The sequence below is a fragment of the Lepisosteus oculatus genome, chromosome 16 (genome assembly GCF_040954835.1).
Source record: "Lepisosteus oculatus isolate fLepOcu1 chromosome 16, fLepOcu1.hap2, whole genome shotgun sequence".
NCBI lineage: Eukaryota > Metazoa > Chordata > Actinopteri > Semionotiformes > Lepisosteidae > Lepisosteus > Lepisosteus oculatus.
The window spans coordinates 21,073,655-21,089,804 of NC_090711.1; the positions used below are offsets into that span (position 1 = coordinate 21,073,655).

Sequence of the window (16,150 nt, forward strand, 5' to 3'; positions counted from 1 at the left end):
AGAGAAACTAACATTAATAAAGAGAATAGCAGCTTAAGTGTTAAATAATTGTACAACCTAAAACTTTCTCCTATGAGTTCAGTGGAATACGGATGGAAACACGTTAAAAGCTAATTTCAAAGTAAATCACAGTAGTGACGATGCTTTTTGATGCTTTTTGCTCTTTTGACCATAGTCTTCAGGACAGTGAGCAGCACTGTTAGATCCGTTCTTGTTATTTACTTTTATGTTTATGCTGAGATGTTAACTGATGAAAGAATCAGCAAATAATGTTGTTAAATACCATGAAATATTTTATTTCTGTCACTTTGTACGGTAAGTGCAATTCTGACATATTTATGTAAATTGCTTGGCTCCGACCTAAGATATTTTCCACTTGTCTGCACTTTTGGTGAAACAACAATAATTAAAATGTTGGGCTAAGAAGTGAACATGATTACGACATTTAAATATTTAGGAAATACAAAATATACTACCTTATAACAGGGATGTCTTCCACTGTAGTAGGGATTAAATATCCCCAGATTATGTACACTTGCTTTGTTTTCATCCCACTGTGATTTTGCCTCCTGGGCACACTGACCCAGCAAACTGACAACCTATAAAATAATTATAAGGCAAACATCAAAAATATAGCTGAAAGCAATATATTTATTCCAAGGTAAAACAAAAATCCTCATGTCAACTAAATGAAAGTGCAGCGTAGTAGCCAAGTCTAAAAAATATACCATATATTATGTTAAGTGATCAATGATTTTGGTGTGGAGGAAGGAAGAGAAAAGTACAGAATACAGGCCATTTTTCTGGCTTCTCCCAAACCTATTTCATCGAAATGCTGTTTTTTCTTAACTCTGAAGTTGATAAATAAACTGTGGTTATTCAGCATGGTGGTCACTCAACACGCAGCAAGACCAAAGGACCCCTGAGCCCTTGAATCACTGCAAACCCCAGGACAGCCCATTCTTCCTTCTTCCTATGTTTGTCATTCTTTCTCAGGCGTATCTGTTTTGTTTCTGCTTTCTCTTATTTTCCTTATTGTCCCGTCTAAACTCACTCTTCTGAATCTCAAGCCTCATGCTGTATCCTTTCCTTCTTTCTTCACGCCCGAAGAAGGCTCCACAGGCAAAATGTTTCTTTTCATCTCTTTTCAGCGTGGAATAAGCCTTTACTTGTTCCTTTGCAGCCTACGCATGCTGACACAGCTCCCTGCTTGAACGTCTTTCCTCCATGTTCTTTAATTTAATCTTGCCTCTTCTCCTGCTTCTGTTTTCCGGCGTCCGATTTGGCCCCAGGTTCCTCCCTCTTGTCCTCCGTTGCTCCTGTCAACACCTCCTCGGCCCAGGGTCTGTACGGTGTCCTACCTCTGGCTCAGTCAGCAGCTGCCCAATGACTTGGAATCCTGTCTTGTTTGTGTTTCTATCCTCAGCGTCCTCAAGTTCATTCCTCTTGTCCTCTGTTGCTCCTGATGCCACCTCCTCGGCCCCTGTTCCACTGTGGCTTTACCGAATTTCAGGCAGGCAGTGCCAAGCCACCTCTGCTTCTGGGGCAGTGTGGTGTCTTCTCAGTTACAGCATTACAGCTTGAGTCCAGAGCCGGTGCCCAAACCCAATAAAATGTCTAGCTGCCCTGAGGAGGGGCATCCATTGGGCCAGGACCCCCAGAGTTTTTCTCCCAATGTGAGGTTTTGTTTTTCTCTCTCTACCCAGCAGTTAGTCCCCCACACTTAACTCACACCAGGAGTTTGCAAAGTCAACTGGTTAATATAGCTCAGCATCTCCTTTGAGCTGGCCGCTCCATTCCTTTACTATACAGTAGCTCCCTTCTTTTGCACTTCAATACCCGTTTAAACCACAGCCCAACCCACAACAGTAGTCTCCATTATCATGCCAGGTGTTCCGCTGCCTCATTACATTCTCATTTCCACTGACCCTACACTCTCTGCCCCATGACTGCATCCCACTGTGCTTTCCACCTTCTGTCACTCACAGTGGTGTTAGAAAGTTTGTGAACCCTTTAGAATTTTCTGAATTTCTGCATAAATGTGACCTAAAATATGATCAGATCTTCATCTAAGTCATAAAAATAGATAAAGAGAACCCAATAAAACAAAGATCACACAAAGGGTTATACGTTTTCATTCATTTATTCATCTAAAGACTTTGGGCTTCACCAGTCCACTGTCAGGCAGATAGTGTACAAATGGAGGAAATTCAACACCATTGTTGCTCTCCCCAGGAGTGGTCGTCCAACAAAAATCACTCCAAGAGCAAGGCGTATAATATTCCAGGAGATCACAAAGAACCCCAGGTAATGTCTAAGGATCTGCAGGCTCTCTAGCGCTGGCTAATATCAGTGTTCATGAGCCCACCATCAGGCAAACACTGAACAAGAATAGTGTGCATGGGAGGATAGCAAGAAGGAAGCCTCTACTCTCCAAGAAGAACACTGCTGCCAGTTTAAAGTTTGCTCAAGACCAGCTGGAGGAGCCAGAAGACTACGGGAAGAATGTTCTGTGGATGGATGAGTTGAAAATAGAACTTTTCGGCTTAAATGAGAAACGGTATGTTTGGCAAAAACCAAACACTGCATTCCAACATAAGAACCACATCCCAACCGTAAAACATGGGGGCAGTATCATGGTGTGGGGCTGTTTTGCTGCCATGGGATCAGGATGGCTTGCCATCACTGATGGAACTGTGAATTCTGGATTGTACCAGCAAATTCTTATGGAGACTGTCAGGGTATCTGTCCGTGAACTGAAGCTCAACAGAAGATGGGTCTTGCAGTAAGACAACAACCCTAAACACACAAGTCTGTCAATGGCCGAGTCAAAGTCCAGACCTTAATTCAATAGAGATGTTGTGGCAGGACTGAAAGCGGGGAGTTTATGCTAGAAAGCCCCCCAACATTACTGAGTTGAAGCAGTTCTGTAAAGATGAATGGACCACAATTCCTCCAAGCTGACGTGCAAAGTCAGCAAAGTCATTGCTGCTCAAGGGGGTCACACTGGCTACTGAAAGCATAGGTTCACATACTTTTTCCGACAAAGACATTTAATGTTGGATCATTTTGATCATTAAATGAATGAAAAAGTATATCCCTTTGTGTGTTCTTTGTTTTATTGGGTTCTCGTTATCTGTTTTTATGACTGAAATGAAGATCTGATCACATTTTTGCAGTCAAATTTATGCAGAAATTCAGAAAATTCTCAAACTTTCTAGCACCACTGTACGTTCTGCACACAATGAACTTCTGTCTCTGCTGAGTCACCTCAACTATGCCATGGAGGTTATACCCTACGGGTGATCTTTTATTTCATGTCTTCTCAAACTAGCTTTGGTAGTGTGGTCCTTACACCTCTCCTACTTGCAATTTGAAGTAAAAACCCTTCTTAGTCCTTAATTCTACCAGGATCTCTGTCCAGTTGCTCTTTATTCTGATTTTTCCCCTGAATTCCCCTTTATATCACTGCCTCCAGCTAACTTGAAATACTACACTATCTGGGTTTACACCTTGCACCCTCAGTTCCTCCTTGAAAAAAAGTTTTCAATCTTTCCACCTCTTCTCTAATGTAAACTTAACTTAAGATCTGAGCATAACCAGACCAAAGTCCACCTCCATCAGCCCTTGAGCCCCGACTCGCTCTGTTGGTAGAGCATGAGACTCATCATCTCAGGGTAGTGGGCTTGTGTCCCACGCCGGGTGCCAGGTTCTCCAATAACCCATATTGGGCAGCAGCAGTATGGGGCGGTGCTGACGGCACATTTCTGTGACAACGGCAACAACACTCACACTATCTGCACCGAAGAAATGCCTGGCGATCTACTTCCGTATCCTGCCATGAAAACTCTATGGGTAGTGACGGGGGAGCTGTCCATAGGGTCGCCATGAGTCAACACCGACTCGCTAAGAGCTAACTGTGCTCTCCAAATGTCCAAATCCAGATAGGGAAAGACGGTGTTATAATCAACAAGCAATATTGATTAAACAACACATCCTGTCCTGAAACATAAGGCTTAAACATGCACGTAAAGGAGGTTTTGTCTGTGGGACTTTTATTGTATGTATTGCTGCTGAAATGTCTTAAACTTCCTAATGCCATCGCTGACGATTGCAGAGATGAAGACCAGCTTTTAAACCAGAGATTTTAGGTTTCTTTTAGAATTTATAGCAAATACAAAACAAACATCAATTTGCTAACAATAAAACTTATTACAACAAGGAACACATTAGATAAATGCATTTTGCATGGAAAATACTGCATAACAGTGCAAAAAAATCCGATTTTTTTTACCTCTTTAATGAATTTCTCTCTTGTTTCTTGCAGACTATGTTTAGTTTCTATCATTATTTGTTCATGCTGGTATGTAAAGTTGTCCTCCCAAACCTGTTTGAAACTAAACAAAGGGAAATGAACCGGAAAATGAGATAGCAAATTAGATTTGATATCATACACCACATTTTGAGCTTTGTTATAACATAAAAATAATATGCGAAAAAAAGTCCAGTCTGTAATTCCCTGTGTTCTAAATCACTCTTTCTCAAAATCCTACACTGTCACTATACTCTTAATGCTTTATCAATGTCTATATTCACCTATTGTTTTAATTGTCTATTTCCTGAACACAATATGGTTCCGTAAACAGCTGATTGTTTTAGTTGTACAAACAACAAGGAGGCCGATGGCCTGAATTTCTTGCATACAGGACTGGGAAAGTACTTTGGAGCACACGACAAACAGATCTGTTTCTGCTGAGTGTGTGACAAGCAGGTGGCCGGTGACATGTTCCTGAAGTATATGTTGTATAACAAAGAGAACACTCTTCCCATTATTTCAAAGTGACAACTGTAATGACCGGGCCGGGACCGACTTGTGTCCTGCTGTTCCCATGAGCGCTCAAACTGTCATTCAGACTAGGCTGGGACATCTTTCAGTCTTTCAATCAGACTCCTCATCCAGTTCCCAAGCACACTTAAATCTGTTCAGAACCCAAATCTTTGTGCCGTCATTAGAGCTAACCGTTGCATACCTAGCCTTCACATTCCCCTTATAGTCTAGTTTATCCCTTTTTTCTAATCTTTCTACTCCTATTCTTCATTTCTAAAACATTTTCTCCGTTTTAATTTTTCCCTTTTTTTTTGCACCGACTCGCCAGCCTCTTTTTTCTTCATCTCGGCTGGGAGCCAGGTGTCCCTTTTACTTTGTTCCTTTTCTTTCCTCTCGTCTTTTAAACCGGCACAACCTTTATTCAAAGGCCTGCAATCGATCTGTTTTTATTCCCTGACCATTTAGATAACCTCACCTTTGCCTATATCTCCAGCTGCAGAGCCGTATTTCCAACTTTCTGCAGCATTACAACAACATACTGTACAGTATGGGATACTGGACATTCCTGGTCCCAAATTCCCTTCCACTCTATAGTGTCCTTCTTATTAGAGGTGTAATGTTCTCCGCAAGGTCTCCAAGTGCTTCGATTCTCTTTCACCTTTCAAAGATGTGCTAGTTGGTAAACTCAATGCTCTCTAAACTGTTCATTGACACCTGAGGTGAGGTTCTCCCTTGTACCTTGTGTTTCTGGGACAGGCTTCTCTTCACCAGAACCAGGATTTACCATCTTTCTGATCCTAAATAGATGCCTGATATAATAGGGGTCTTTTCAAGGACAATATACATTAATACAAATTGCATATGATGCTATGTAGCTGTATTTTCTCATCAGATTTGTAATTCAGCTACTAAAAATTAAACTGAAGGTGCTCTGATTCGGTCAAAAAGCTGCACAGGGCTTGTCATATTTATTCACAAGAGCTGCTGAAGCATGTTCTCAAATGGATGAGGATTAAAAATGATTATGAAATGATAACCATTTTAAACAATAATCCTAAAAACAAAGGAAGTAAAAAAAAGCCACCTTCTTCTTTTTAGTTGATTCACCAACAACTGCACAGCATCAGATTTCTTTTCGTAGAAGTGTGAGTATTCTTCAGTTTTGTTCAGTAATTCAACCAAAGTGTGTCTTGCCTAGAAATCAATAAATAAAACATTCAAATTTAACATAATGAATCAATTAAATGATGAACTGTAATTGTGCAATCAATACAATTTAATAATAGTCAAAAGTACAAAGAGAGTTTCGTTGACGTTTTAATTTTTGTTGCATAAAATTGTACTGATGCTGATTTAAGATTTAAACATTTCAGAATTTTTTTTCCCTTTAGTTTGTTTTTAACGTTTTCCACATTTTTTAATACTGATAGATGTTAATCCTAAGTACAATCCATTTGAACATATAAACACCACAAATAATATATTATTATAATATATTATAATGTATTACACATATTAAATATATGTGTGCTAAGAGCACACCAAGACTTACATCTTTCAAATAAGTCTTCATATTGTGAAATGCAGGGCGGTCAAGTTCCTCCATTATCTTATATATGCCTGTTTGTTGAAGTTTTGTGTTGAAATGTTCTACAATGTTATCTGGGTCACCCTATAAAAAAAAGGCAAAACACACTAAAGCACACACAGGATGCCATCAATTGTATAATGATCATATTCGTATCACTATTAACACATGCATTTTAGAAACTGTATATCACTGTACTGGTTTGAAATATTATAATTGAAATTGGAAATAATATCCCGAGTGAAATACAGTACCTAGATATGCACACATTTTACACCAAGAATAACATAGGGCCTTCTAAGCACAACCATGTTTGTACTTGGCAAGTGCTAATTTGTCTCTTATTTCACTTCATTTTTCTTATCACACAGTATGCTTTGTGGCTCTATTCATTGTGGAGGTTTAAGTACACGTTCCTTTAACCCTTACCCTACAAATAACAATGAACTCACATTTTTTTCCTGTGGAAATTAAGTACAGGGAATAAAAGCAAACAAAAAAAGGGAACTAGTGTTATAGTTAAAGATTTCTACTTTGACAGCTGTTTTTGAAAACAGTTAAGTAATATAAAGATACAGTAAACATTTCGATCTTTCAGAATGAAATACAACACAAATAATCTCCCTTCTGTCTGCCCCAATGTGACTGTTCATATGTATCTCACTCGTTTTTATTATTGTCACTGGGAGGGGTGGGGGGGATCACTTGCTCTCTTAATTGCCCCACCCAGATTGTTAGGAGCAATGTTTGACGGCATTTATGTAGCTGTCTTTGGTCCAGGAAGCAATTAAATATGGAGGAAGATGAGCAAATGGAGCACGAATAATTTACTAAAATTAACTTTACTGCAGACCACCATATTTTGTACTCTGGGCATCCAGGAGCCATTCCTTTCTGGAATACAAACATTCCGGAATCTCCTGAGAAGTACAGACAGGCCTGATTCACTGCTGCATGTGAAGCTAACCTTTGGGCCAAGTCTCAGACAACAGATTTTGTTATCTCTTACTTGGTAAACACACTAGAAAGAAATATTTAAAACCGAAAAAGAAGCAACACAAGCTCTTCACTTTCTATCTCCAGAAGTATTTTTTTTTTCAAATAATAGCTAATGAAAAGTCCTAGAATTAGCCCAGCGCTCCTCTGATATGTTTACTGCTTTGGATGAATATCTAAAACTGACAGAAAAACAAAATCTGAGTTGATAAGTTGTTTTGACTTTATTTTTTGTAAAGTCAGGGCATGACATGGTCACCTTCCAAAATAAAATAATAAAATTATGATAACATTATAAAAAGCACAAAAGTTCCATAAGCTTTATTGATATTAAGCTTTAGGCAATAATAGAGCAGCAGATGTATGGTGTTTAGGCTTTAAAAACAACTTTTCTAGCCTGTAAGAGGCAAAGAGATCAACAAAGATTGATTGACAGTCAATAAAATAGACAATAAAACTTTTGTTTTTCCTTAGGCGTTCTCTTTAGCCACCTATAAACCTCTCCTGAGTCTCTGAATGCTCAGAATTCACTGAATCACAGCTTGCTTTGCCCCAGGGCAGCCAAATTCACAGCAAAGCTAAATTGAGTCTGTACCAAACACTCCTTACCCCTTTTCTGTACAACTACTACAATAACAGCTTTCTTTTAATTGTTATTGAACACAGTATTAAGGTAAGGCTTAAGGTTCATATAGTTTCGGTTTTACTTTCACAATGATATTTTTAGTGACAGATATTTTTACATTAGTAAAATGTAGTAGTGATGAAAAATAAGGGGATATCGCAGACATGGTGCTCAGTAGGAGAAAAAAAAAACCTTTACTATTTTAAAGGATGGGGCTTTTGTAATATTTTTTTCACTGTACCCTCTTATTGGTCCTGTCTTCCAGAGCCAATTTCCACCTGGAATTTTCTGTCCTTAAATATTTTGTTATATTTCTGCAGCAGAACACAGCAAAGGCCTGGTTCAGGTTTTGAATTGAAATTTCTTTTCTCTCTCACTGTGTCCACTCACAAGACAAAAATATACAGAAAAAAACAGCAAACATTTTTTTTCTGTCTTGAAAGATCATTTTTTTTCAATTCTGGGGCCTGCCAGAAAGCTGAAGATGCCTGTAGACCTTGCCCTAAGTGTCTACTAGCATGGATAGAAATTTGGGACAAATTAATCAATTAGAAAAAAATGGAATTAAATTTCTTGTATCACCAGAAAATGTATAAAAATGATTGAAATTCAATAAAAATCTGTAAAAGCTATTGCAGTTGCTATAGAAAGCCTCTAGGCACTGCTGGAGACTTTTTCTGCTGTTAGGCAGTGACAAAAACCCTCTAGAATAGCCTCCAGGTGTGAAAGGAAGACAACTGATAAGAATCTGATTGATTACAACCTGCAGTGTCAATAATTGATAGTTGGATTACAGCCAGAATACAGCCAGAGGCTCCCATCTGGCCACAATGGTGCCGTTCTCCTGTGTAGCTTTGTCCTTAAACTACTCTACTCAGAGGAAGTCCCATCCTCAAGGCCTCCAAAAGGCTGAAAATACAATGAATGACAGTGTTTTCAACTAATCAGACCAGCTTTTTTGAGGTGGTCATTTGAAAATTCAGGACCTTTCAGTTTCCTCCAAGCCTGGGGAGGAGTAAATTTAGACTTAGTGGATACAGTATAGTTCTGCTCCTACAGATGTCCCTAACAAGGTAAAAACATGGGATATTACGTTTGTTTTTGCTTTTGCGGTCTTGTTTTGCTGGGTTATCTACAGTATTACTTATCGACCCACTTTGAAAGTTTGCTGAACTGCGCCACCTCAAAAAAAAGTGTTATTGTGATCAATTACCTTGGTATATTTTGGTCCTGAACAAGGTTTTGTGAAGCCCCGGTTTTCTATTTTCGTTTGATATAATATATAAGGTTTTCTGGAAAGATTTTGTTTTTTTTTGGTGAAATATTATGAAATGTGCTCTGTGGGACTTATTGTTTATCACCGGTTTATTATGACGAAGGTTTGTAATGGTGAAAAAAAGCCTTTTCTGGGTTCTGCTCACATAGTTAGATCCAAAGGATATTAGAGAACACTTGTAAGTTGTTAAACTTTGCTGCTGGTGTTTATCTTCAGTAAATATTGAAGACGCTCAGATCTGCCGGCGGTTCTGCATACCTGCTGGCTCTTAGGAGCTCAATGTCGCAGCATCGATCTAGTGGAGAATAATACCTTGAATAGGCTGATTAAAGATGGGAAAGATCGGATGATCGACACACAGACTGGTGGCCAGACCTCGTTTCCGCAGAGCAGGCCAGAGGCTGACTGCTCCTGCAAATGTTGCTGTCTCCATGGCAACAGCAGCCCAGGCGTATCACTGCCCCTCCCAAACCCAGCCGCAGGGACCTGAAGCCCTGATACCCAAACCCCCTCTGGGATTGTGAACCACATAACCGCGAAAACGGCTAACCTTTTTTCTTCTCTCCTTGACCTAATTAACAAATTACCTAACCTTACTGGTAGTGAAACCTGTTTAACCTAACCTATCAGCTGGTTAAACAGGTAGCCAGTGTCACAGCAGCAGTTGCGTTTGCTATTACTTTCCTTTTAACTACCTTGACAGGGTTCCTATCCCCCAACATGTCTCGCATGGCTCTCAACATGTGGGTGTAAACACCTTGTCTATTTTCCACAATGGACAGGCTGGTTGTAATTCTGTTCTTCCAGTGATCCCCAGGACCTCTAACCAAGAGAGTGTTCATAACGGGGACAAGTCTAACCATGAGCCCGAATTCACCTATTTAAAGACACTTGCTTGCCAAGATAGGCTCCAGCTCCCCTGAAGCACTGAATTAGAAAATGAATGGACGGGTTAAATGGATAGATGATATACTGTATGTCTGTGGCAGAACACGGAAGTGAGCATATTAGTTTCATCTTACTTGCCACTAAAGCTCATTTCTTGTACTGCGCTGAGATAACTAATTTGATCATTGGTGAAGGGCGAGTCACTCTCTCACATGGTTTAATTTAGCCTAAGTTTCAGAAACAAAATGCTTCACTGTAATAGTTGGTGTTCCGGTTGTTATCTTACTAGGTACTGTATTTCATTCGTTTGTACCTAGAAAACTTTGAGCAGTATATGTATCTTTTCCCAGTGGTTTGTCCATATGCTCAGGACTAACAAGTCACCTGAGGAGAGGTAGGCCTGTCGCAAGGCCTCTAGAGAATACAATCCAAATAAATCATTACCTCTTGCATCAGAAGAGAAGAATGAAACACTGGCAAAACAACACTTGAAGAAATTCTCTTTTTGGCTGCTTCTGATAATTGTGTCTGAAAAAGAAAACCATAGTTTTGCTCTTCCTTTATTACAGTTAATGATTTGAACAGCAGACACAATAGTAAACATTCTGTTGCAATTGATCTTTTTCTCTTGTGGCAATATCAGTCCTGAAAAAGAGACTGATAAAACTGATTAATCTGTTTTACTTCAATTGAATTGGGGAAAATATTTTTCTATTTTAATAAGCACTCAATGTTCTATAAATGTTCAATATATGTATAATGTATTCAATATATTCTATGAAGTTCAATAAATGCTTAGTGGTCTGTTTTTATTCTGGATTCGATTCAACAGCATTCCACAAGATCTGAAAGGGAATAATAACTCTTTTACCAGAGGAGACTTGCACACCACATGGTGTTACTTGAACAGTTTATATATTTCCCTTACATTTTATTATACATATCACTACAATCTGTAATGGTTTGTTAATCTTGACTAATTTAAAATATGGGCATGCTTTTATCATTATACTCTCCTATATGGTTTGGTTGGTGTGATTGTGATGCCCTAATTTTGTCCTGTGTGTTTCTGTTGGGATACAGTATCTCCCTACGGCTGTTGGCAGTTTTTCATGAGCTCATCCATTGACTACAGTCTGACAGGAAACTCTCAAAAAAAGATGATTGCTTAACAAAAATGTCCTATCATGCAGCACATCAACAGAATTAATGTTTTTTTTCCTTCCTGTATATTAGACAGCTGTATTAACTTCCACGTTTCTCTGCTATTCTGATAGACCACATCTCTTGCCAGAACACGATCAATTTGGATTGCTTTCTAGTAAAACTGGCCCTCTAGGATTTTATGACAATCTTTTCTTGAAAGAAAATGCAAAATATACTATTCATGCTGTACTGACATATCAACACTATTAAAATTCTTCACATTTTGAAGTAAGTTGCAGAAAAAAAATCAGGTAAACAAACCTCAAGATGCTTATCAAGTATCTCAACCTCCATCTTTAATTTCTGCGTTTGTGTTTTCAAAAATGGATAATTCTCAATGTCATCCTCTTCATTAAACTGCATGTAACTGTCCTGAAAAAAAAATAGATTGAAAAATTACTCAAGGACCAGAATGGTAGGTAAATGTATTGAGGGAGAGGCTGAAACGTTGAAATAACTGCAATAAAAGATTACTTTTACCACTCGTATTGTACTTGTCAGCAGTCCATGTTCTATCTCGGTGTATGTAATTATCTTCACAATAAATTATATTATTGCAATTTAATTTACCACATAAACTGAAAATACATGTATTCACCTTTTTAAGTACAGCTTCATCAGTTATCCTTTCTTGGTTTTGTGAAGATACAGAGCAGTGACTAAATACTAAAAGTAATCTTCTGGGATATGTCAGTTGTAACAATCAATAACACCTATAATGTTTTTATTTTCTGGAAAATGGGTTATTGCTTTGAAATACAATTTGTTTTACAGCTTTTCCTTGCTGACTCAAGATCTTTGGGTAGCATACAGTATTCAGTATACAGTTAAGTAAGTCTGTGGGCTGATGTGAATTGTTTTTAACTTTGGCTTAGGGGTGCTCCTTTGATCTTATTTCTGATATCATTTCTTTGTTTTCAAAAAGCAGCAACAGAAAATACATTGCATCACTACCCTGCTATATTCAAACCAGACCTAAAAATATGGATTGGAGAAGGTTTCCTTGTTGGACATTCTGTCAAGTATTTAGAGTTTTATCAACGATAAGTAAAAATAAATCATCTTTGCTCCTGAGACTGTTTATGGTTGTCCATAAGATGGTAGGGGATAGGGAATAAATCTTACTGGGTTTTCTTACTTCTTCTGTGGTGTGTTTTTGCTATTATATAACTATCAGGTTTTGCTTTTGTTTTATGCCTTTTTTTGTTTGTTTTCCACAGTCCCTATACTACACACACAGTATACCTACGATTTTATATTGCTACCATCCAGCAAGTATGCAAAGTCTAGTCGTTTCTCCATGGGATGTTTGAAACCCGATCAGATATGCGCCTGGCCAGGTATTTTCAATTTCAATGTTTCCATTCAGTTTTGTCGTTTTTGGATTCAAGAAATAAGCTTATAATACAAAAAGTAAATGATAAACATGAACATTTACTTGTCTGTTGAGTATTTATGGAGTATTTATGAGGCTCAGTACACTAATCCCAGTCAATGTAACTCTTGTAATGCTTGAGTGAAATTTGTGTCGCAACCATATACTGATATATATATATATGGTAAAAAGTGTCTTAACTGCAGCTACTTTCAGTTATTAGTTGTTGAGATGTTTTTAAAGTTGTGACCTTAGTTTCCTCTTCAACAATTAAAATGCATGCTGAATAAGAGACACATCAGGAGACTGACTTGACCAGCTCAAAAGCAATTCCTCTTGATGAACTCCTTGGTTAAGTGTGATGCACATTTTGGATCATTGCGTTGCTGCAGGGTGAATTGCCGACCAATGATTTTGGACCATCACCAGTTGCTCCGTAAATAAGGATCAGAGAGGCAGTCATGCGTTTCTCTATTCCTTTCCATCTTTCCTTTACTTTGTTATAAGGTTCATCTTTGTCCTGTAAATAAGTGTTTCTGCCAGACCTGTTGTGCTTTAAAAAATGAGTTTTTCATCCTGCACTGTAATTGTCCTGTTGATGTTTTTTCTGCACTGAGACACTTTCACCACTGCACTCTATAGAGTGCCTATAATCTCTTCGGCTCTTATTTTAGGGTTTTCTTCGGTGCTCTAAAATGATTTTATCTGTTATCAGCTGCTGTCATCTTTGCTGGATGACCTGGTCTATGTTAATTGTTTACTCCTCAAGTATGTAGTTTCTTTTTCAAGGAATCTCAATATCTAACTCTCTATGCAACAGCTCTAATTGGATTTTTTGCCTCTCATCTTCAATACATCTTGGTTTATGCCTTCCCATTCAAGAGGCAGACCCCCAAAATAAGCCAGTCAGTCTGCGAGTGAGAGCTGCAGTCTGTAGACAGAGGGAAGGGGCTCTGTGTGGACCAAGTATCCAGTGTGAAATGTCATCTGTGTGACACTGAATTTTGGTTTATTTGATACAAGTAAACGGCTTAGCTGCCCGGCATGTTAGCCCCTTACCTGAAGAAGTTTGTAAGGTGCTCAAAAAGGAGCTACTGTAGACTTTTTTGACATGTGATGGTTTGTGGTGGTTTTTTCTGTCCCTTCACTTCATAATAAAACATTGTTCTACAACGAAATTCTCACCTTCCAGATTATTCAATTTTTACCAAGTGATACAAGATTTCTGAACTTTGTATGTATGTTGATGGACATTAGGAGGCTGTAAACGTTTGTATATCATCTCCAAACTTCACAGCAGTGGATGAAAGAAAACTGACTCATGTTGAATTAGAGTGACGGAGTGTTCTAGAGCCTTTATACTCTGCAGAGTTGAGATGGGATTTTTGTTTGCCCCAATATTTTGTTTTGAACTCCAGCACAAGGGAACCATACATTTCTTTAACAATATTAGTATAACCACGGGTGGCACAGTTGTGCAGTGTTTAGTATTGCTAAACGCAACATTATTGCAGAGGCCCTATGTTCATTCCTGACCTGGATGGAGTTTGCATGTTCTCCTTGTGTTCAAGTAGGTTTCCTCCAGGTACTCTGGTTTCCTCCCACAGTTCAAAGACATGCTGGTGGGTTAATTGGCCTTTGGGAAAATTGGTCTTAGGTGTGAGTGTGTGTGTGTGTCTGTGATTTACTGGATTCCTATCCAGGGTGTACCCTGCCTTGCATCTGTTGCATGCCGAGATAAGATCCAGTCCCCCCGCGAGCCTGAATTGGAGGAGGTGGTTAGACAATAGATGAATGGAATAGTACAACCCCAAGGTACGATTAAAATATAATATAGGGCCTCATTTAACTTCTGTAGTAAATACAAAGTTAGTACCTTCTCTGGGTAAGTCATGAAAATCAGACTGTAGTCATCAGGATTTTTTTCCAGGTTCCTTAAGAATTGACTGTTGCAAAGGATGTCTTTGACTTCAGCTTCAGCAATAATAAAGGATGACTGTGACATAAACAGAACTGTGTTGGCCTGAAAAACAGTGTAAAAACTCAACAAGGTTAATTTTAACAACTAAATCACTGTGTTTAAAAGACACATCGCAAAAATGTTTACTGAGAATGGAGAGTCACACCATACTGTATGTATTTACATTCTTTCATTTTATATAGTTACAAAATATGGGGGACAGGATAACAGAGCAATTTAAGAAAATATATCCAAGCCGTAGGTAACAGTTTGAGGCATGCAAGTTTGTATATTTTCCGGCACACTTCTGGCAGAAAAATAATCAAATCAAAGCCAAACTTGACATCCAAATTATTTACAATATAATAACACATAATACTAAACAAAAATGCGTATATAGATCTGTTTTCCAGAAACCTACATCCTATAGACCCAGAAACTCTGAATGTCAGCTCTGTGACCTGCAACACAATAGAACCTAAATATGCCAAAAAGAGACCAAACCTGGGTCCTAAACACAAGAACACAAATCTTCCTTCCTGCATGGATATCCAACAGTGAATGGGAGGCAACCACCCTATTCTAAAAATGTAACTCAGAGAGAATGACTATAGCCTGAGGATTCACAAATTAAGGAAATTAGAATTTCCCAATATCCTCAAATAAACAGGATAGCAAGCTCTCTAAAAACAAAGTTATGATTCATTTACCAGAATTTGGTTTCTAACACTAATCAGAATAAGGTCATCTTGCATGGCACAAGCCTGGAGGAAGAGGAGGATGCTGGTATTCCTTAACTCTGTCTGCTCTTGGTTTCTCTCTTCTCCTTTTCTTTCTTTTCTCTGTGTTTCTTTATGCTGTGTTCTAGAGCTGATGAAGACTAAATGATTTACCATGAAGTTAATTAACCATAATAAATAATCAGAAGAAACACCCTGTGTCAGAACTCACTGATGCCTCACACAACTGATGTCCAAACTGTAAAGCCTTTCTTAATGAAGCCTTCAACCGCATGATTACATTTCTGGAATCAAGAAATCCTTCCAATTTAGCATGAAGCAACATCTAATATGTGCCTTCACTATTTTGTATTAGTGTGGAATTATAATTAACTCATTTTTGTAAGGGTCTTCCAGAAACAATACATAAATAAGAATTTAGAAAAATCTGTTGATTAATTTGGGCAAATAAGTATTAGTCTAGTCACAACACTTAACCCAACCCAAGCGTTGATTTATGACAGATTACTGAAAAATTGAAAAAACGTCGAGATTGATGCTTCTTTTAGATTTTCTCATGCTTTCTATAGTGGCTTGGTCAAAGCTTGACTAACTTAGAAGTAACTAAAGAAGGGGTCAGGGCCATGGGTAGGTCAGGTCAATCATTGTTTTATTCACTTTTGTTGTTT

The 16,150-nt window shown here is 38.3% G+C and overlaps 1 protein-coding gene across 3 annotated transcripts in view; it reads right to left on the reverse strand.

Annotated features, from left to right (window-relative positions):
* The window catches only part of LOC107075942 (uncharacterized), an 84,893-nt gene that overhangs the window by 16,085 nt on the left and 52,658 nt on the right, over positions 1-16,150 (reverse strand). The window contains exons 13-19 of one of the 3 annotated variants that reach the window (XM_069179676.1): positions 14,659-14,805; positions 11,669-11,779; positions 10,646-10,729; positions 6,381-6,500; positions 5,913-6,022; positions 4,295-4,397; positions 477-599 (exon numbers count right to left, since the gene is read on the reverse strand). In XM_069179676.1, the coding sequence (XP_069035777.1) occupies positions 477-599; positions 4,295-4,397; positions 5,913-6,022; positions 6,381-6,500; positions 10,646-10,729; positions 11,669-11,779; positions 14,659-14,805 (798 nt within the window). The remainder of the gene's footprint in view (positions 1-476; positions 600-4,294; positions 4,398-5,912; positions 6,023-6,380; positions 6,501-10,645; positions 10,730-11,668; positions 11,780-14,658; positions 14,806-16,150) is intronic. The other 2 variants (XM_069179678.1, XM_069179679.1) reach the window with 2 other exon arrangements.